This window comes from Crocodylus porosus, unplaced genomic scaffold, assembly GCF_001723895.1.
Source record: "Crocodylus porosus isolate Cpor-Errol unplaced genomic scaffold, CroPor_comp1, whole genome shotgun sequence".
NCBI lineage: Eukaryota > Metazoa > Chordata > Crocodylia > Crocodylidae > Crocodylus > Crocodylus porosus.
In genome coordinates this window covers 6,020,641-6,034,962 of record NW_017728929.1, presented here as the reverse complement: position 1 = coordinate 6,034,962, position 14,322 = coordinate 6,020,641, and the positions used below count along the sequence as shown (strand labels likewise).

The 14,322-nt window shown below is 47.3% G+C and overlaps 1 protein-coding gene across 2 annotated transcripts; it reads left to right on the top strand.

The window, feature by feature from the left end:
- The first annotated feature begins 2,738 nt into the window (after window positions 1-2,738).
- Window positions 2,739-13,112, top strand: ANAPC13 (anaphase promoting complex subunit 13). 2 transcript variants are annotated; one of them, XR_002102475.1, is made up of 4 exons: window positions 2,739-2,874; window positions 4,905-5,035; window positions 9,783-10,116; window positions 11,290-13,112. XR_002102475.1 is itself a non-coding variant. In XM_019542957.1 (3 exons), exons 2-3 carry the CDS (start codon window positions 4,937-4,939, stop codon window positions 9,906-9,908), a joined length of 225 nt encoding a protein of 74 aa, XP_019398502.1. In that variant the 5' UTR covers window positions 2,739-2,874; window positions 4,905-4,936; the 3' UTR covers window positions 9,909-10,818. The 2 variants fall into 2 exon arrangements, 1 of the variants encoding a protein (XP_019398502.1); XM_019542957.1 differs by lacking the exon at window positions 11,290-13,112 and having other exon boundaries at window positions 9,783-10,818.
- The last annotated feature ends 1,210 nt before the right edge of the window (window positions 13,113-14,322 follow it).

Sequence of the window (14,322 nt, the reverse complement as noted above, 5' to 3'; positions counted from 1 at the left end):
CATACACCACCTTAGCTAGAGTCTCAATTCATCATTCACCCAGCTTCCTTACAGAAACCAGTCAGGTCAGGCATTCAGACTACCTGTTTTACCAGAACAACCTTGTCCCCACAGTAAAGGAAACCTAATAAAACAAGCAAGTGTGCAAACAAATGAACAAACAAAACCCAAAAGGCTGTGGTCTTTTTCAGACCCTTGGAGGAGTTAACACAGACTCCTTACTTCTACCTAAGCACCACATCTCCCCTCTTTTTACCTTTTGCCAGCCTGTGCCTGGATCTTCTAAGCCTTTTTGTGGCTCCACCTCAAACCCCTCATTAGCTGCAGCTGCTGTCACCCTTCCTGCCAGGCACTCTTAACTGTTGACTACATGCAGCTGGGTTGCACAGACAGACTCTCCAGCTTTTTTCACATACACGCCCAAAGCAACCATCTGGCAGAATTCCACCCTATGCCCTCACCTCTCACAGCTTTTTCCTTTACCAGCCTAATCCCAGTTCATCCAATTATCTCCCAGAAGATACAAATTCCCTCGTACCCTGACATGCTGTACCTCAATCAGACTTCCAACCAAAATGGTTCAATACTGTTTTCCATTAAATGACAACTCAGATCCTGGAGCACAGCTCCATGGTGAACAATGGATACTGCAGTCACAGTATCCATGTCAGGCCCTGAATTTAATATTAAAATAGGTAGCCATAAAGGCTGCTATTGTGAAATATAATATTGTTTTCCTCAAGTCCAATAACAAGAGCTTGCAAAATTCCCAAGTTCTGAATTTTTAAAATAAATGGCTCCATAGATATTTCTTGAAAAAAATCAAATAGGAAAGGCCAGAAGCCCTACCTTCACAATTAAACAGCCTACAATAAGACCCAGTGTATTTATTTAAACATGTCAAGAATTGCTCCCTGCAGAGACTGCTTTGGGATTCATGCTTCACAAAGTTCACCGATACCTAAAGCTTTCATTTTGTCTTGGCACAGGTGTTTCCAGCTCTGGGAGGTAACACAACACTGGGACTTTTAGATTACATCATTCTGTATTGCATTGCATGTTTTCTTTTCTTTACCATTTGATATGATTTTACTAGCTGATCTTCAGTGAACCATGAGAGAGTGCTATTTCAAGCTTGCAGATGGTATGAAGCTAAAAATGAATGTTTTATATACACCAAACAGCAGCAACTAAAGCAGTCAGTTAAGGCCATAACACTGAACAAGGTGCTCTAACAGGAGTCTAACTTTAAACAGAAATAGTCCCAGCAAAATCAAGCTTAAACACATATGTGGACATCTTCCTGATCCAGGGCCTATGTGAAAAAAGTGCAAGATAGGGTCACACTGTTCTGAACACTAAGCTGTGATACCTCCTGATTGGGATGGACTCCAAGACTGAAATTGGAGAAAAGATCCAGATGGCTCAATGGCACCAGTTGTTCTTGTTTTGGGACATCTAACTGCAAGGTAAAAAGAGCAGAGGCAATGAGCCAGCTCAGCAATGGGGTCAATAAAGACAGAAGGGAACCCACAACCCTTTCCCGGCAAGCTGTGTAACCACGTGGTTACAACACATCTGAACTTTCAGGGTGGACTCCAAGGACAGAGCGAGTCCATTGCTGCAGAAGCAACTTCTGACCAGTCCCCTCAACCAGGATGGCCAGAAAATGCCTTGCTGCCAAAGGTGGCACATGTCAGTTTATCGTCATACATTATATTAGAAGTCAGTATGGCTATTTCTTTCTAATCCTTGAAGGATCCAGTAGCAGTGATACCTTCCAAAGGGCTTTAACATTAGGAGTTACAAGTGCCAATAAATACTCTGTAAATAAGGGATTTTTTAATATGCAAGTTTAAAGACACTTGTATTCTTGAACCCATAACTTCCACGGTGCTCAGTGCCCAGCCAACAGCCAAGATGTGCCCCACAGAGCCGTGTCATTCGGCCTGCAGGGCTCCCTGTGGGTCCCAACACCTGCTACCCTATCTCCCATCCGTAGCAGGAGCCACGGAGACAATGCAGCCTGTGCTTTGTCAGCCTTGCGAGGCCCGGTGATATTTGACCAGGAAGGAGGCTGTGGCCAGGAGGCCCCAGGACTGCAGAGCCAGTCTTCACCCCTGTCTCTGAGCTGAGTATCACCAGGCAGTGTCCACTGGCTCCTTGGACTAGTTGGGGGGCCAGCAGGCACTGGTCAGTGAGCTCTGCTCGGCATCATCCCTTTGGCACTCGTTTCAACCCTCTGACCTTCACTCCTGTCCCTGTTTTCCTATTATGTGTCCCCAGCAATCAACAGCCCCCCTTCTCTGCCGCCTCGCTACGCGAGGGAGGCTAAGGGCAAGGTGGTGGGCGGGTGGCGCTGAAAGGCAGCAAACCGGCTTCCGAGCGGCTGCTGAACAGGCCGGAGCGGCGTCCCCTGGCGCCTCAGACCCGACACGCGGAGGTCTGGGGGCGTCCCTGGATGCTGCCTGTCCGGGGCAGCGCCCCCCTCCGCCGCCGGGTGCAGCGCGGGCCAGGGGCCCCGCAGGCCTGAGAGGGGCAAATAAGGAGCTACAGCCGGGCTCGGCAGGGCCAGAACAGGGCTCGCAGACACAGCGCGGGGCCAGGAGCCAGCGTCCCGCCCGCAGGACCTATGGGACCCCGGAGCGGCACTGGGAAACTGAGGCACCGCCACGGTGCCGCCTGACTCGCCTGGAGTCACCCGGCGCGGAGGGGGCGGGGCCAGCCCTGCGCTTGCGCGGTGCGAGAGGAGGGGGCGTCCCGGTTCGGCGAGCCGTTACCCGCGCCGGTGCTGGCGGAGGACCCGGCTTCCTCTCTATGGTTCACGCGGCTCAGAACGGCCAGTCACGTGAGGACCTGCGGAGGAGCGAAGGGGTGAGCGCGCGGAAGGGCTCTGGGGGCGGAAACGGAGGGTTTCTCTCACCGGTGGGTAAGGGACATAGGCCCGAAGGCGCAAGGCCGGCTGGGTAGTACGTATTTGCGGGAGCTGGAGCATGCGCCGGCCGTGAGGCTGCCGCCCGTGTCCTCGCCCTAATCTGGAGGAGCAGACACCCCCCCCCCCCGAAGGCGCGAAGGCAGGTCGGTAGTGCGCATGTGCGGGATTTGGAGCATGCGTACTGTCGGCGATCGGGTTCCCGCCCTAATCCTGCGGCGCGGAGGCAGGTCGGTAGTGCGCATGTGCGGGAACCGGAGCATACGCAGTGCTGTGCCCGGGCCCTGGCGGGTGGGGCATGTGCTCAGAAGCTCGAGGGCTCCACTGAGGGGTGCGGGTGGTGTCTGCTTGAGACAGCCTGGCGGAGGAGAAACACCCTTCTCATCCTCCCCGAGCCCCTCAGCGCACTGTAGTGGGACCCCCATTTTCTCCTCCCTGAGAGGCCGAGGTAGTTAGAGCCGGACTATGTAATTATTTGGGCCCGGGGGCCCCATAGGGAGCTGTGATGAGCTGTTGTGGGCTGGGTCTATGCAACAACTCACCCAAACTCCCCGGATGCATCCACACGTTCATTAATGTGCCTCAGATCCTGCGCGTTTAATTTACTACTTCCTTAATTTTGGACTAACTGAGTGCACTGTACCTACAGTTACTGGCAGCGGGGTATTAGCATGGTGTGTTTCGTGATGCAGTACTGCACAGTGATATTAAGCTAATGTGCAATAAGCATCTCAAGTAGACATGCCCCCAGTGTGGGTTGGGGCCATGAGCGGGGAGCTGCATTCGGGAGAAGGATAGGCATCTGCTCCCTGCTGGGCCCCACTGCTCAGCTGAGCTCCTCCAGAGGCAGCTCCTCCTGCCCCTGATGTGCTGCTCAGGGTGGTGGAAGCTTCAGCCAGTGGATCCTACCCCAGCACATGGGGCTCTTGTAGCTCCCAGCCACTTTCTACCTGCTCCACCCACTCAGCTGCAGCTTCCCCCAGCCTGGAGCAGCACAATGGGCAGGAGCAAGAGGAAGAGCTGCTGCTGGAGGCTAGCTGAGCAGCACCTGTGGGGCTGCAGCTGCACCAGGAGCCTCCCCACAAGAAGCTGTGCACACAGGCTGGGGCCTGTACACACAGTCAGGAGCTCAGCCTGGGCTGGGCTTGGCCCCATGCAGAGCACCACAGGGGCAGTTGCTGGCCAGATCCAGTCAACTGGCTATATTTTGTCCAACTCTTGAGTTAGAGAGTGAAGATCTGACCCTTGCATTGCAAGACTCTACAAATGCCTCCTAACGGGAGGATCTCAACTACACAGTTTATGCTGATGACTGAGAATTGCTCTTCGGGGGGCACAGCAGCAGCAGGAGCATGTCAGTGGTGAGCAGGGAGCTACTGCAGATGCTGCCAGCACTGACTGGGGGGTGGCAAGCGCTGACCAGACATTGGCAATCACCTGCAGATGCCACTGGCAGCTTCAGCAGTGGACAGTGGGGATCACTGACTGCCTGCAGGCACTGTCAGCGGCAGGGTGGCAAGCGGCAACTGCCCACAGGCATTGCTGACAAAGGCGTCTGACACTGTAGGGGGTGAATGCGCCCCTAGCTTGTTCTTTTGGCTTTTTGGCTAGGGGCAAGCAAGACTAGGGGGCATCTAAACCCCAAGGCCTTGGGGCTTGCATGTAGGATGCCTGCCATGGGTTTGGGAGTATCCTAAGCCCCAGGCTGAAGAGTTTGGGAGGTAAGATACCTGCCAGTGGCAGCACCACACAGACCTGAACAGTTGGGCTCTGCTCAGTCGATAGAATTTGGAGCTGTTTGGCCTGAGACATGGAATTTAAAAAAACCCCAACCCCAAACCATGTGATGCACATATGAATGCAAGAGCCAAGATCACCCAAGTGGTTTTTCTCAACAGGAATTAAAACAACTCCCAAGGCACCACTCTGGAGGGTTTGGGCCATTGCGAATGATGTCCTCTTTGTTTCGCAGGTGTTGCGTGGGTGTGGGCTGGCTGCACACTGATGGACAGTGAGGTGCAGAGGGATGGGAGAATTCTGGATCTGATTGACGATGCCTGGAGGGAAGACAAGTTACCATATGAGGATGTGGCAATACCCCTAGTAGGTGACCACTGGGCGCTGAATTAACAGCCTGATCTTGAGTCCTTGCATTTCCAAACTTCTTAACCCCTTCCAAGCAAATGATCCTTGCAACTTCACCACTTTGTACCAGAAATACTCCTATACTGCTTTGTTCAGCTTCCCCTTTGTTTTGTGTGTGGCAAGAACGTGGGATTCTCTCACCCACTTCCTCCCTTCTCTTCCCCCCCCTCCCCTCTCACTCTTTTTTTTTTTTTTCTCTCCACAGGTGGGGGTACAAATGCTTTCATCCCACAGCTGTTTGACTCTTTGGAAGGAGAAAACATCTCCCCTGCTCTTAGTCAGTTCTCAGCCTCTTTGGAGGGTGCAATGCTTCTTTCTATCCCCTGCCTCTGTTTGGGGTTAGGGGCAAGCATAAATGATGCTCTTTTATCAAACAACATTTGATTATAGTGCTGGTTGTGTTTGAAGCAGTTTGCCAGACTGGGGTCTGTGGGTCTCAGATAAGTAGCTTTGTGTTGGCAGTGTGTGGAGAGTTAGCATTTAAGTACTGTTGGCTACTTTTCATTCCCAGCTGCTAAAATGCATTCAATGTTTTCCTAAGAGTACTTTTCCATGTAAACAATCACTGTAATTATTACTAAAATGGTGATCATGGAAGCATCTGTTGTGTGATCCCAGTATTGAAATACAGTCCATGCCAGAGGTGCCCCTTAGATTGTGCACTTGAACATATTGGTAGTCTCTTTGCTCATAAAAGTACCTACACCACAAGGCAGCTTCCCTTCAGGACATGGATGTGCCAACTCATCTGTCCCTGTGGGGCATGTGAATGGCATGAGACTGGTTCATGGGCTGGGTAAACAGCCAGGGGTCAGCTCATGAACTGTCTTGGACCCTCCCCACCACATGTTGGATCCAGCATCTGCTTTGGGCAGTCCATGGTGGATGTTCCAAGCAGCACAGGTCCTTGACCAGCCAGAACAAGTACCAGATCTGGAATGCAGGGGATCCAGTGGAGCACTGCTGCTTCCAGCATGGCTGATCCAGCCCTTGCTCTGGCATTCTGAAACTGTGCCGCAAGTGGTGCCTGTTCTGAATTGGTTGGAGCAGGAGCTGGATCCATCACGGGGATGAGAGCCAGATGATGTGGTTCCGTGGGCTGAATCTGGCCCATAGATCTTATCTTTGACATCTTTCCCTTTCCCCAGGAGTGTGTAGTGTCACCAGTCAAGAGCTAGTGGGAAAAGTGGCTCCCCTTATCCTCAACTGCATCCAGTGCTAAGGGCCACTGCACTCCCCCTTTTCTCATCTGTCAGCTGGAGTGAGGGAGTCACAAGGACTTGACCTGTCTATATTCCCTTACCATTCTGCCAGCAAGGGGTGTGAGGGGAGGAACTGATTTCTCCTCCATCTGTTAGCAACTATTTTTGATCTGTCATGAACTCTGAAGTACACCAGGATCTTTGCAGCGCCTTTCCATTGGATACATAGATTCATAGGCGTTGATCATCCTCAATAGATCATCAAGTCCGACCCCCTGCATAGACAGGAAAGTGCTGGGTTCAGATGACCCCAGCCAGATGCCCATCCAACCTCCTCTTGAAGACCCCCAGGGTAGAGGAGAGCACCACCTCCCTTGGGAGCCCATTCCAGACTTTGGCCACTCTAACGGTAAAGAAGTTCCTCCTAATGTCCAGTCTAAATCTGCTCTCTTCTAGCTTATGGCCATTATTTCTTATGACCCCCAGGGGCACCTTGGTGAGTAGAGCCTCACCAATTCTCTTCTGCAACCCCATAGTGAATTTATAGGCAGCCACAAGGCCACCTCTCAACCTTCTCTTGCAGAGGCTGAAGAGGTCCAGGTGCCCTAGTCTCTCCTCATAGGGCTTGGTCTGCCAGCCCTTAACCATACAAGTGACCCTTCTCTGGACCTTCTCCAGGTTATCCACATCCCTCTTAAAGTGTGGTGCCCAAAACTGGACGCAGTATTCCAACTGTGGTCTGACCAGTGCCCGATAGAGGGGAAGTATCACCTCCTTGGTGATAAAGGATGCTTGATAAAGTGCAGTTAGCTTTTCTGATGACTTTGTCACACTGACAACTCATATTCATCTTGAAGTCCACTAGGACTCCAAGATCCCTTTCTGCTTCCATGCTACCAAGCAGGTCATTTCCTAGGCAGTAGGTGTGCTGGACGTTTTTCCTCCCTAGGTGCAGCACTTTGTATTTCTCCTTGTTAAATTGCATTCTATTGTTTTCTGACCATTTGTCCAACCTGTCCAGGTCTGCCTGCAGTTGTTCCCTGCCCTCCGGTGTGTCCACTTCTCCCCACAGTTTTGTACCATCTGCAAGCTTGGGTAGAGTACACTTCACTCCCTTGTCCAAGTCACTGGTGAAGACATTGAAGAGTAGTAGATATATGAGGGTTTAGATATGCAGAGCTGGAGATATATAGATAGGGAGATATATAAAGCTGGAGATATTCAAAGCTGGAGATATTGAGACTGGTAGATATACAGAGCTGGAGATATATGTAGTATTGGTCCAAGGACAGAGCCCTGTGGGACCCCACTACCCACTCCTTTCCAAGTCGATACCAACCCATCCACTACCACTCTCTGCGTACGACCCTCTAGCCAAGTTGCCACCCACCGGACTGAGTAATCATCCAGGTCACAGCCTCTTAACTTGTTCACCAGTATGGGGTGGGATACCATATCAAAGGCCTTCCTGAAGTCTAAGTAAACAATATCAACCCCTACTCCTGTGTCAAGGTGTTTTGTAACCTGGTCATAAAAACAAACTAGATTAGTCAGGCATGATCTACCTGCTACGAACCTGTGCTGGTTTCCCCTCAGCATAATTTTTCCTGCTGGGCTCTCACATATATGAGCCTTAATAATCTTTTCAAAGACTTTGCCAAGGATGGAGGTGAGACTGACTGGCCTGTAGTTGCTTGGATCCTTCTTCCTCCCCTTCTTGAAAATGGGGACCACACTGGCCCTTTTCCAGTCCTCTGGGACCTGTCCTGTGTGCCACAAGTGCTCAAATATTCTTGACAGTGGCTGTGCAATGATATCAGCCAGTGCCTTCAGTACTCCTGCATCAGGTGGAGGTCCTGTACACAGGATAGGAACCTGTGTGGACAGTGGGAATTTGCTGTCTCCATCTCCCAGCAGATCTCAGGGTAGTTTAGGTCCCCCATGACTACTGCCTCCCTAGTGATTATGGTCTCTGAGAGCCTCAGGAGTTCCAAATCTAGTTTTTCCCCTTGGTGTAGCAGACCCCTACCACCAAATCCCTTTCTCCTTGACCTCCATGTATCCTAACCCATAATCCTTCTACTTTCTCCTCCTCCAATTCCATTTTGATAAGGATCGATGTATAACGCTCCTTGACATAGAATGCAACCCGTCCCCCTCTCCTCCCTACTCTACCTTTTCTGTACAGCTTATAGCCCTCAATGTGTACCGCCCAGTCATAGGTAGAGTCCCACCAGGTTTCTGTTGGCTCCACTAAGTCATAAGTGTTCTCTGCAAGCAGGAGTGCTAGTTCATCCTGCTTGCTCCCCATGCTCCTAGCATTAGCGTGTATGGGCACTTGAGCCCTGTTACTGGTGCCTTTGTCGCCCCCCAGCTCTGCATATCCTGTCACTCTTCAAACACACACCCTCCCCACATAAACCCCATTCGTTTTTGGATTTCATACAGCCTCAAATGAACTGAGTAAAGGCCTTTGTGAGGTACTCTGTGCTGGTGGGCTCAAGATCTATTTTCATGCTGACACCTCCCCAACTAACAGTGATTTTTAGATCATAGCATACGAAGCCTGGGGATGGACCTCCTGACACCTGAAATATGATCATTTATGAACAGGTTGAAAATCCAGCACAGCTTCTTCAGAAGGCTTTTTCACTCAACAACATCAAGAAGGGACTGACTAGAGGGTCCTAATTATGGTGCTAACTACTGCTTCCCTTAATGCTTGATCTAAACTCCAGTAAACCATGAAGGCTCCCAGTGACTCCAGTATGCTTGGATTGGGTCCTAATTGAAACCAATTTTAGATTTTGAGAAGGTCCATTTGTCTTGTCTCGTGCTGGGAAGCCCATGACTCAGAATCCTGCTCTGGCTATTTCATTCAGAGTAACACACACGCTAGCAGTTGTACAGTTATGGCAAAACACAGTAGGTACTATTAATAAGAAAAACAAAATCTCTGTCAAACCATAACTTATTTTGCCCAGTTGTGTGTTCATCTATTTGCCTTCACAAAAGTACAGGCTGGGAATGCTTGCCAGTTTTCCCACATAGCCACTTTGTTTTCAGCTTCAAGGGAGAACATTTATTTTGTTACTTTCCAGATGACTAAAAAGATACGCAGCAGATTGCCATATTTAAAAATCTGAAATTGTATAGCTACTCATTTGGGCCTAGCTGCCAGAAAAAGATTTCAAACAAGCGATGAAATACTTGCCCTGTGATGTTACTTATTTATTTTACATTTTCCATACGTTACAATCATCTGTCTCACTGCATACATCTGAGCCAGCAAGCCACCAAGGCAGAAAGCCAGCGTGATCTAAAACTAAGCATAATTTTGTTAAAAACATATTGCTCCATTTAAAAATATCATCAAATTAAGATGTGAACAATATGTATAGCACATGTGCATCTACGTATTCATCAAAACAAAATGTTGGTAACCTGTTTCTTTTAGGGTGCTTTGTAACTGTGGAATGCATTGTCCTATTTTGTCTTCTCAGAATGAACTTCCTGAACCAGAGCAGGACAATGGTGGCACAACGGAGTCAGTAAAAGAACAAGAGATGAAATGGACGGATTTGGCTCTGCAGTATTTGCATGAAAATGTTCCTCCAACAGGAAACTAGTGAATCAGTGCTATTTCCAGGAATAATTTCAGTTCAAGAAGATGATTTTTCAGCAGCGCTTCACTGTGCCCAGTCAAATAAGAAGGAAATAAGACCTTTAAAATGGTCTCAATTTAACCTACTTGTTGAATTCCACAAGAAACAAAATACAGTTGGAAAAGCCCATAAATACGATGCAATTATGACATGAGCTATAACTGCCAGACAGGTATCAGAATGTTTTAATTTTTTAAATGTGAAAATAGTTGGTGTCTGATATTGAGAATTTTTTATAAGTTCGTTGCAAAGTTACCTTAATCTTAATTAGTTTTTGCGTACTTTTGAATTTGTAGGTATCGCTTCCTGGTGTTGGTTATTGTTATCAGAATTAATTTGGTGAATATTCATGGTTGCTATGGTGTTTTATAGCCCCATGGGTATCCATTTCACATTTTAGTGCCACTCTTTAGAGATCATAGTACAAAAACCAAGCAATTTTGAACCAATTTGTACTGCCTTTAACTGGCCTCTGGCACAGAAAGGTCATTTGGGTCTGGGTAGAAAGATTAATCGGTGGGATTAAGGCAGGGGTCAGCAGTCTTTAGGAGTGGCAGGAATGCCACTTTTACTGTGGCAAGATGGTGCTTCCAACCTAGCTGCAGCCAGTACTACTTTTCCCTGCTGCATCTAGACTTTCTTGCTTGGATAAAATTACTCTGTGCATTAGTTTTGACCTGTGGGTTGCCAACCCCTGGATTAAGGGGCTGAAATTTGTAAACACAAAGAGAGGAGGAAAGGTTCTTTCCAATGAAGGCAACCTTGGAGTTTTCACGTTCTGAATGGAGAACATTTCCAGTGCTGACATCCTGTGGTATGTTGGCTAAGCTACATACTGTAAACACTTTATATTAAAAGATCTTGTTGAAAGTCACTTGAAGTTATTGAATTTTGGGTTTGGATCTGTTATTTAGAAGGTATTACTGAACAGGTATCCACACTTCTCGTGGAACCTTCTTAGAAGTCTCAGAAGGGATATGATAGCCAAACTATCAACTCAGCCGGTTGGGTCATTAAGATGAGCAGCTGAATTGCCTGTTGAAGTTGGTGACCATTGCAGTTGCTTATACCAGGGTTGAACTGATCCATGAGAATCATCATCTTGCTCTCATCACAGCACCAGTCAATGCAAGGCATATATTAAATACTATCTAGACCACACTGACAGAATATATTTCTATTAATACTGAAAACACATACAAATATTCATTTTAAAAAATGTTTTGGCTGTGAAAGCAAGTACTTCAAAAAGCCAGAATTGTGATTGCTATTTCCACCTGAATGCCACTGCTTTTATGTGTATGCATTACAAGACAGTCTTCAGCTTCATACAGTTCTTTCACAGGATCTCACCCCACTTTGTGCACAGGATGGACAGAGCTCAGGAGCAGATTGGAGTTGTGTTATTAGTGAGGTTCCTAAGAGCAGTATTAAACTGTTATCCTCCATGTGGACCTCTACAGGGATGAAGCACACACTTTGCCATTGGTTTCCACAGCTTGCTTGCTTGCTGACAGCAGCAGCATGCCAAGATTTGGGAATTCTGGGTTTTATTTCATATCTTGGAGAGTGCCCCCCAGCCCCCTTCAACCTCTGTCCCTGCACCTTCATTTCAGTCCCATCTATACCTCAGCAGTTTGTCTAAGTCTGCCCTCTCCTCCTTGGACACTTGTTCAAATCCCAGACCTTGGCCTCAAGAACGTATAAGTAGTAAGTCACTATTTACAAGTGTCTTGAATATGGTAGAACAGCTGTGGAGCTGTGCCTTAAATGTCACTGCATATGTTCTCCACGGACCCCTAAGAAGAAAGCTGTGAAAAAGGGATCAAGAAATAGGTAGTTTCTAGCTTCAGAGGAGTAACCCAAATATGCTAAGAATGTTTTATTTTTTCCTAAGGGTAGTTGTATTTGTTTGAATAAGTTGTATGGCATCTATTCACTATGAAAACAGAAACAATGTTCTTTCCTCCCTGATCTCTGTCCCTCCACCTCTTTAGTCCTTAGCTGTCCATTGCTATAGGTAAGTCTTATTCTGAGGTTTTGGGTTTCATTCCCACTGAACTGAAAATATTTTAATAAGTTCTAGAAATGTTGGTGTAAGAGGTCTTGGAATAAAAAATATTTTAAACACTTATCATAAGCCAAGCCATCAGTTGAAATGCATTTCTTTGAGCCTACAGTTCTCAGATCCACTAGACCAAAGTTTTAGAGATTGTTCTCGTCAGTCCCCATTTTTACGGAATGAAAAAAATGTTGCCTGTCAGATGGCCATGAACATTTCCCTGTGAACTATTTTGGTTGCATGTTAATTTGGAAAGACTAGGGGAGATCCCTTGTTCCTTTGTCAGTCATGTCTCACTATTCTCTCAAGCAAAGTACTTAGAAATTGACTTGGACTCAACCCAGCCCAGTTCTGCATAAGCAGCACAAAGCTCATGCCTCACCCCCACCCCTGCTTTCCCTCTGATTCTCCACTTCCACTCATCATTTGTTACCACTTTTGATGACTCTCCATAACAAGAGATCAGAAATGATGAGCTTAAAAGGGGTGGAGCTCTGTTACTGAACCAGTATTTCATATCTTGGTGCTTCAGACACGGGTCAGAAAGAAGCAGGAGTTTTGTAATTGCATTCAAGTACTAAAACCTACCATACAGTTCACTATAATCCTTAATACTCCTCATACAATCTGACATCTATAGAACTGGGGGGTGGGGTTCCAAAGAGCCCTGAGATCCAACCAATAGACCTCTCTATTGATGCTTTGATTTGATGTTCTTCATCCTATTCCTATACCAGAGAGTCTCTTGGCCTTTTTCTCTCCCTGGCTTTGTGCTTGTTGGTCACCTTGCTTGACAACAAATCTGACAGATGAAGCATGAGAGAAAATGGTTGCATCATCTGTGGTGGAAAATTGACAAATAGAAGCTTACTGATTGTATCAGAGAGTTTTAAAATCCTCATTCTACAGCTTTGGGGGAAGAAAAGGCAAAGTTCTCCTGCCTGCAACGTTCTTCTGCAAAAGCTCAAACAGCAGGTTTGTGTCTGCTTATACACAGCCTTCATTCTGGCTTTCTACTCAGTAGGCCACTCAGTTGTTTCATGAGCAGTTGCTACTGAGTAGACCTTATGGTTAAGAGGGGGTTAAATCTGTTTTAACCATTGTTAGGCACTTGGCCATGTGTCCTGCTTTACAAAACGCCAGCTGCTAGGCTCTCAGCTCCTTTGAAGAAAGTTAAGTTGTTTATTTAGCTATATAAATATAGAATTAACTGGTCTGAATTTTTTTTAAAGTTTTAAGTACCTAGGTGCTTGCTGTGACAAATGCTGAGCTGTTGAGATATTGGGGTGGCCCCAAAGCCCAAGCTTTTCCCCTCTGTTTTGCTGCATGTCTAGGGGATAGACTAGATCTCGCTCCTGAGGTGAATCTTCACCCCTAGCCAACCTTAGGCTCCCTCACCTGAGTCCAGACCTTCAGAGCTCCAGCGGAAGATGCTCTGCCACTCTTTGGGGTTGTCACTCTGGGCTCACAAAAAAGAGAGACAACAGATTTCCCCCCATCCCTCCACTTCCGAGGAAGAGAAATGCCTGAATCATGTATTGCTCTATGATCATGCTTGCTGTGGACAATCGGATAAAGCAGGAAAAAAGGTTTGAAAAGAAAAATCATACTGCTGAAAGCAACTACGTTTTGAGAGAGATAAGAGGTCGAAAATGCAAGTTTTCACCCTTCTTCTCTATCTAGAAACAGCTCCAAAGTAATTCTTTGTAACCAGCAATTTCTGTGCAGATGGCTCTTCTTACGTAGTATCCTGCCAGCTCACGGACTCCTTCTGCTTGCCCTAGCTCAGCCGTAGATGGCTTCCCCAAGTTTGGGAGTATCTAGTCTTTTTCACCAGCTCAAAAGCTGGGATTGGAAAAGGTACCTCTTTCCTGGGAATTTTCTGAACACCCCCCTCTTCTCAGGCATAAGCTCTTATATCTTCCAAATACCTTTTGTTTCTGGGAAGAAAGGATATTATGTAGATGAGCTTTACCTTTCCACCAAGTAGGAGTGAATGAAGGTGTCACTCCCTTTTCTGAACAAAAGCTTTTGGGCCTATTTAGTTAGCCACTGTTTTAATCTATCCAAGAACCAAACATGACCTGTGAATAGGAATGACTTGCTTTGTGAACACCCATCATTGCCACCCTGCCTGGCCCAAAATGCATACCAGCTGGATATCTCTTGGGTATGTGCTAAATGCCTTGCATATCTTCCAATTACACAATTAAATGGCAGAAGTATATTTATATCAAATACTAGGCAGGCAGCTGATCAGGGGAGCAAGCAAAGCTCCAGAGCCACTCCAGCCAAGGTACTGGGAATCCAGACTCG

Excerpts from the sequence above, each read along its gene's own strand:
- ANAPC13 (XM_019542957.1), top strand. The coding sequence starts at position 4,937 with ATGGACAGTGAGGTGCAGAGGGATGGGAGAATTCTGGATCTGATTGAC. Across the intron at positions 5,036-9,782 it reads AGGATGTGGCAATACCCCTA|AATGAACTTCCTGAACCAGA; the intron begins GTAGGTGACCAC and ends TTGTCTTCTCAG.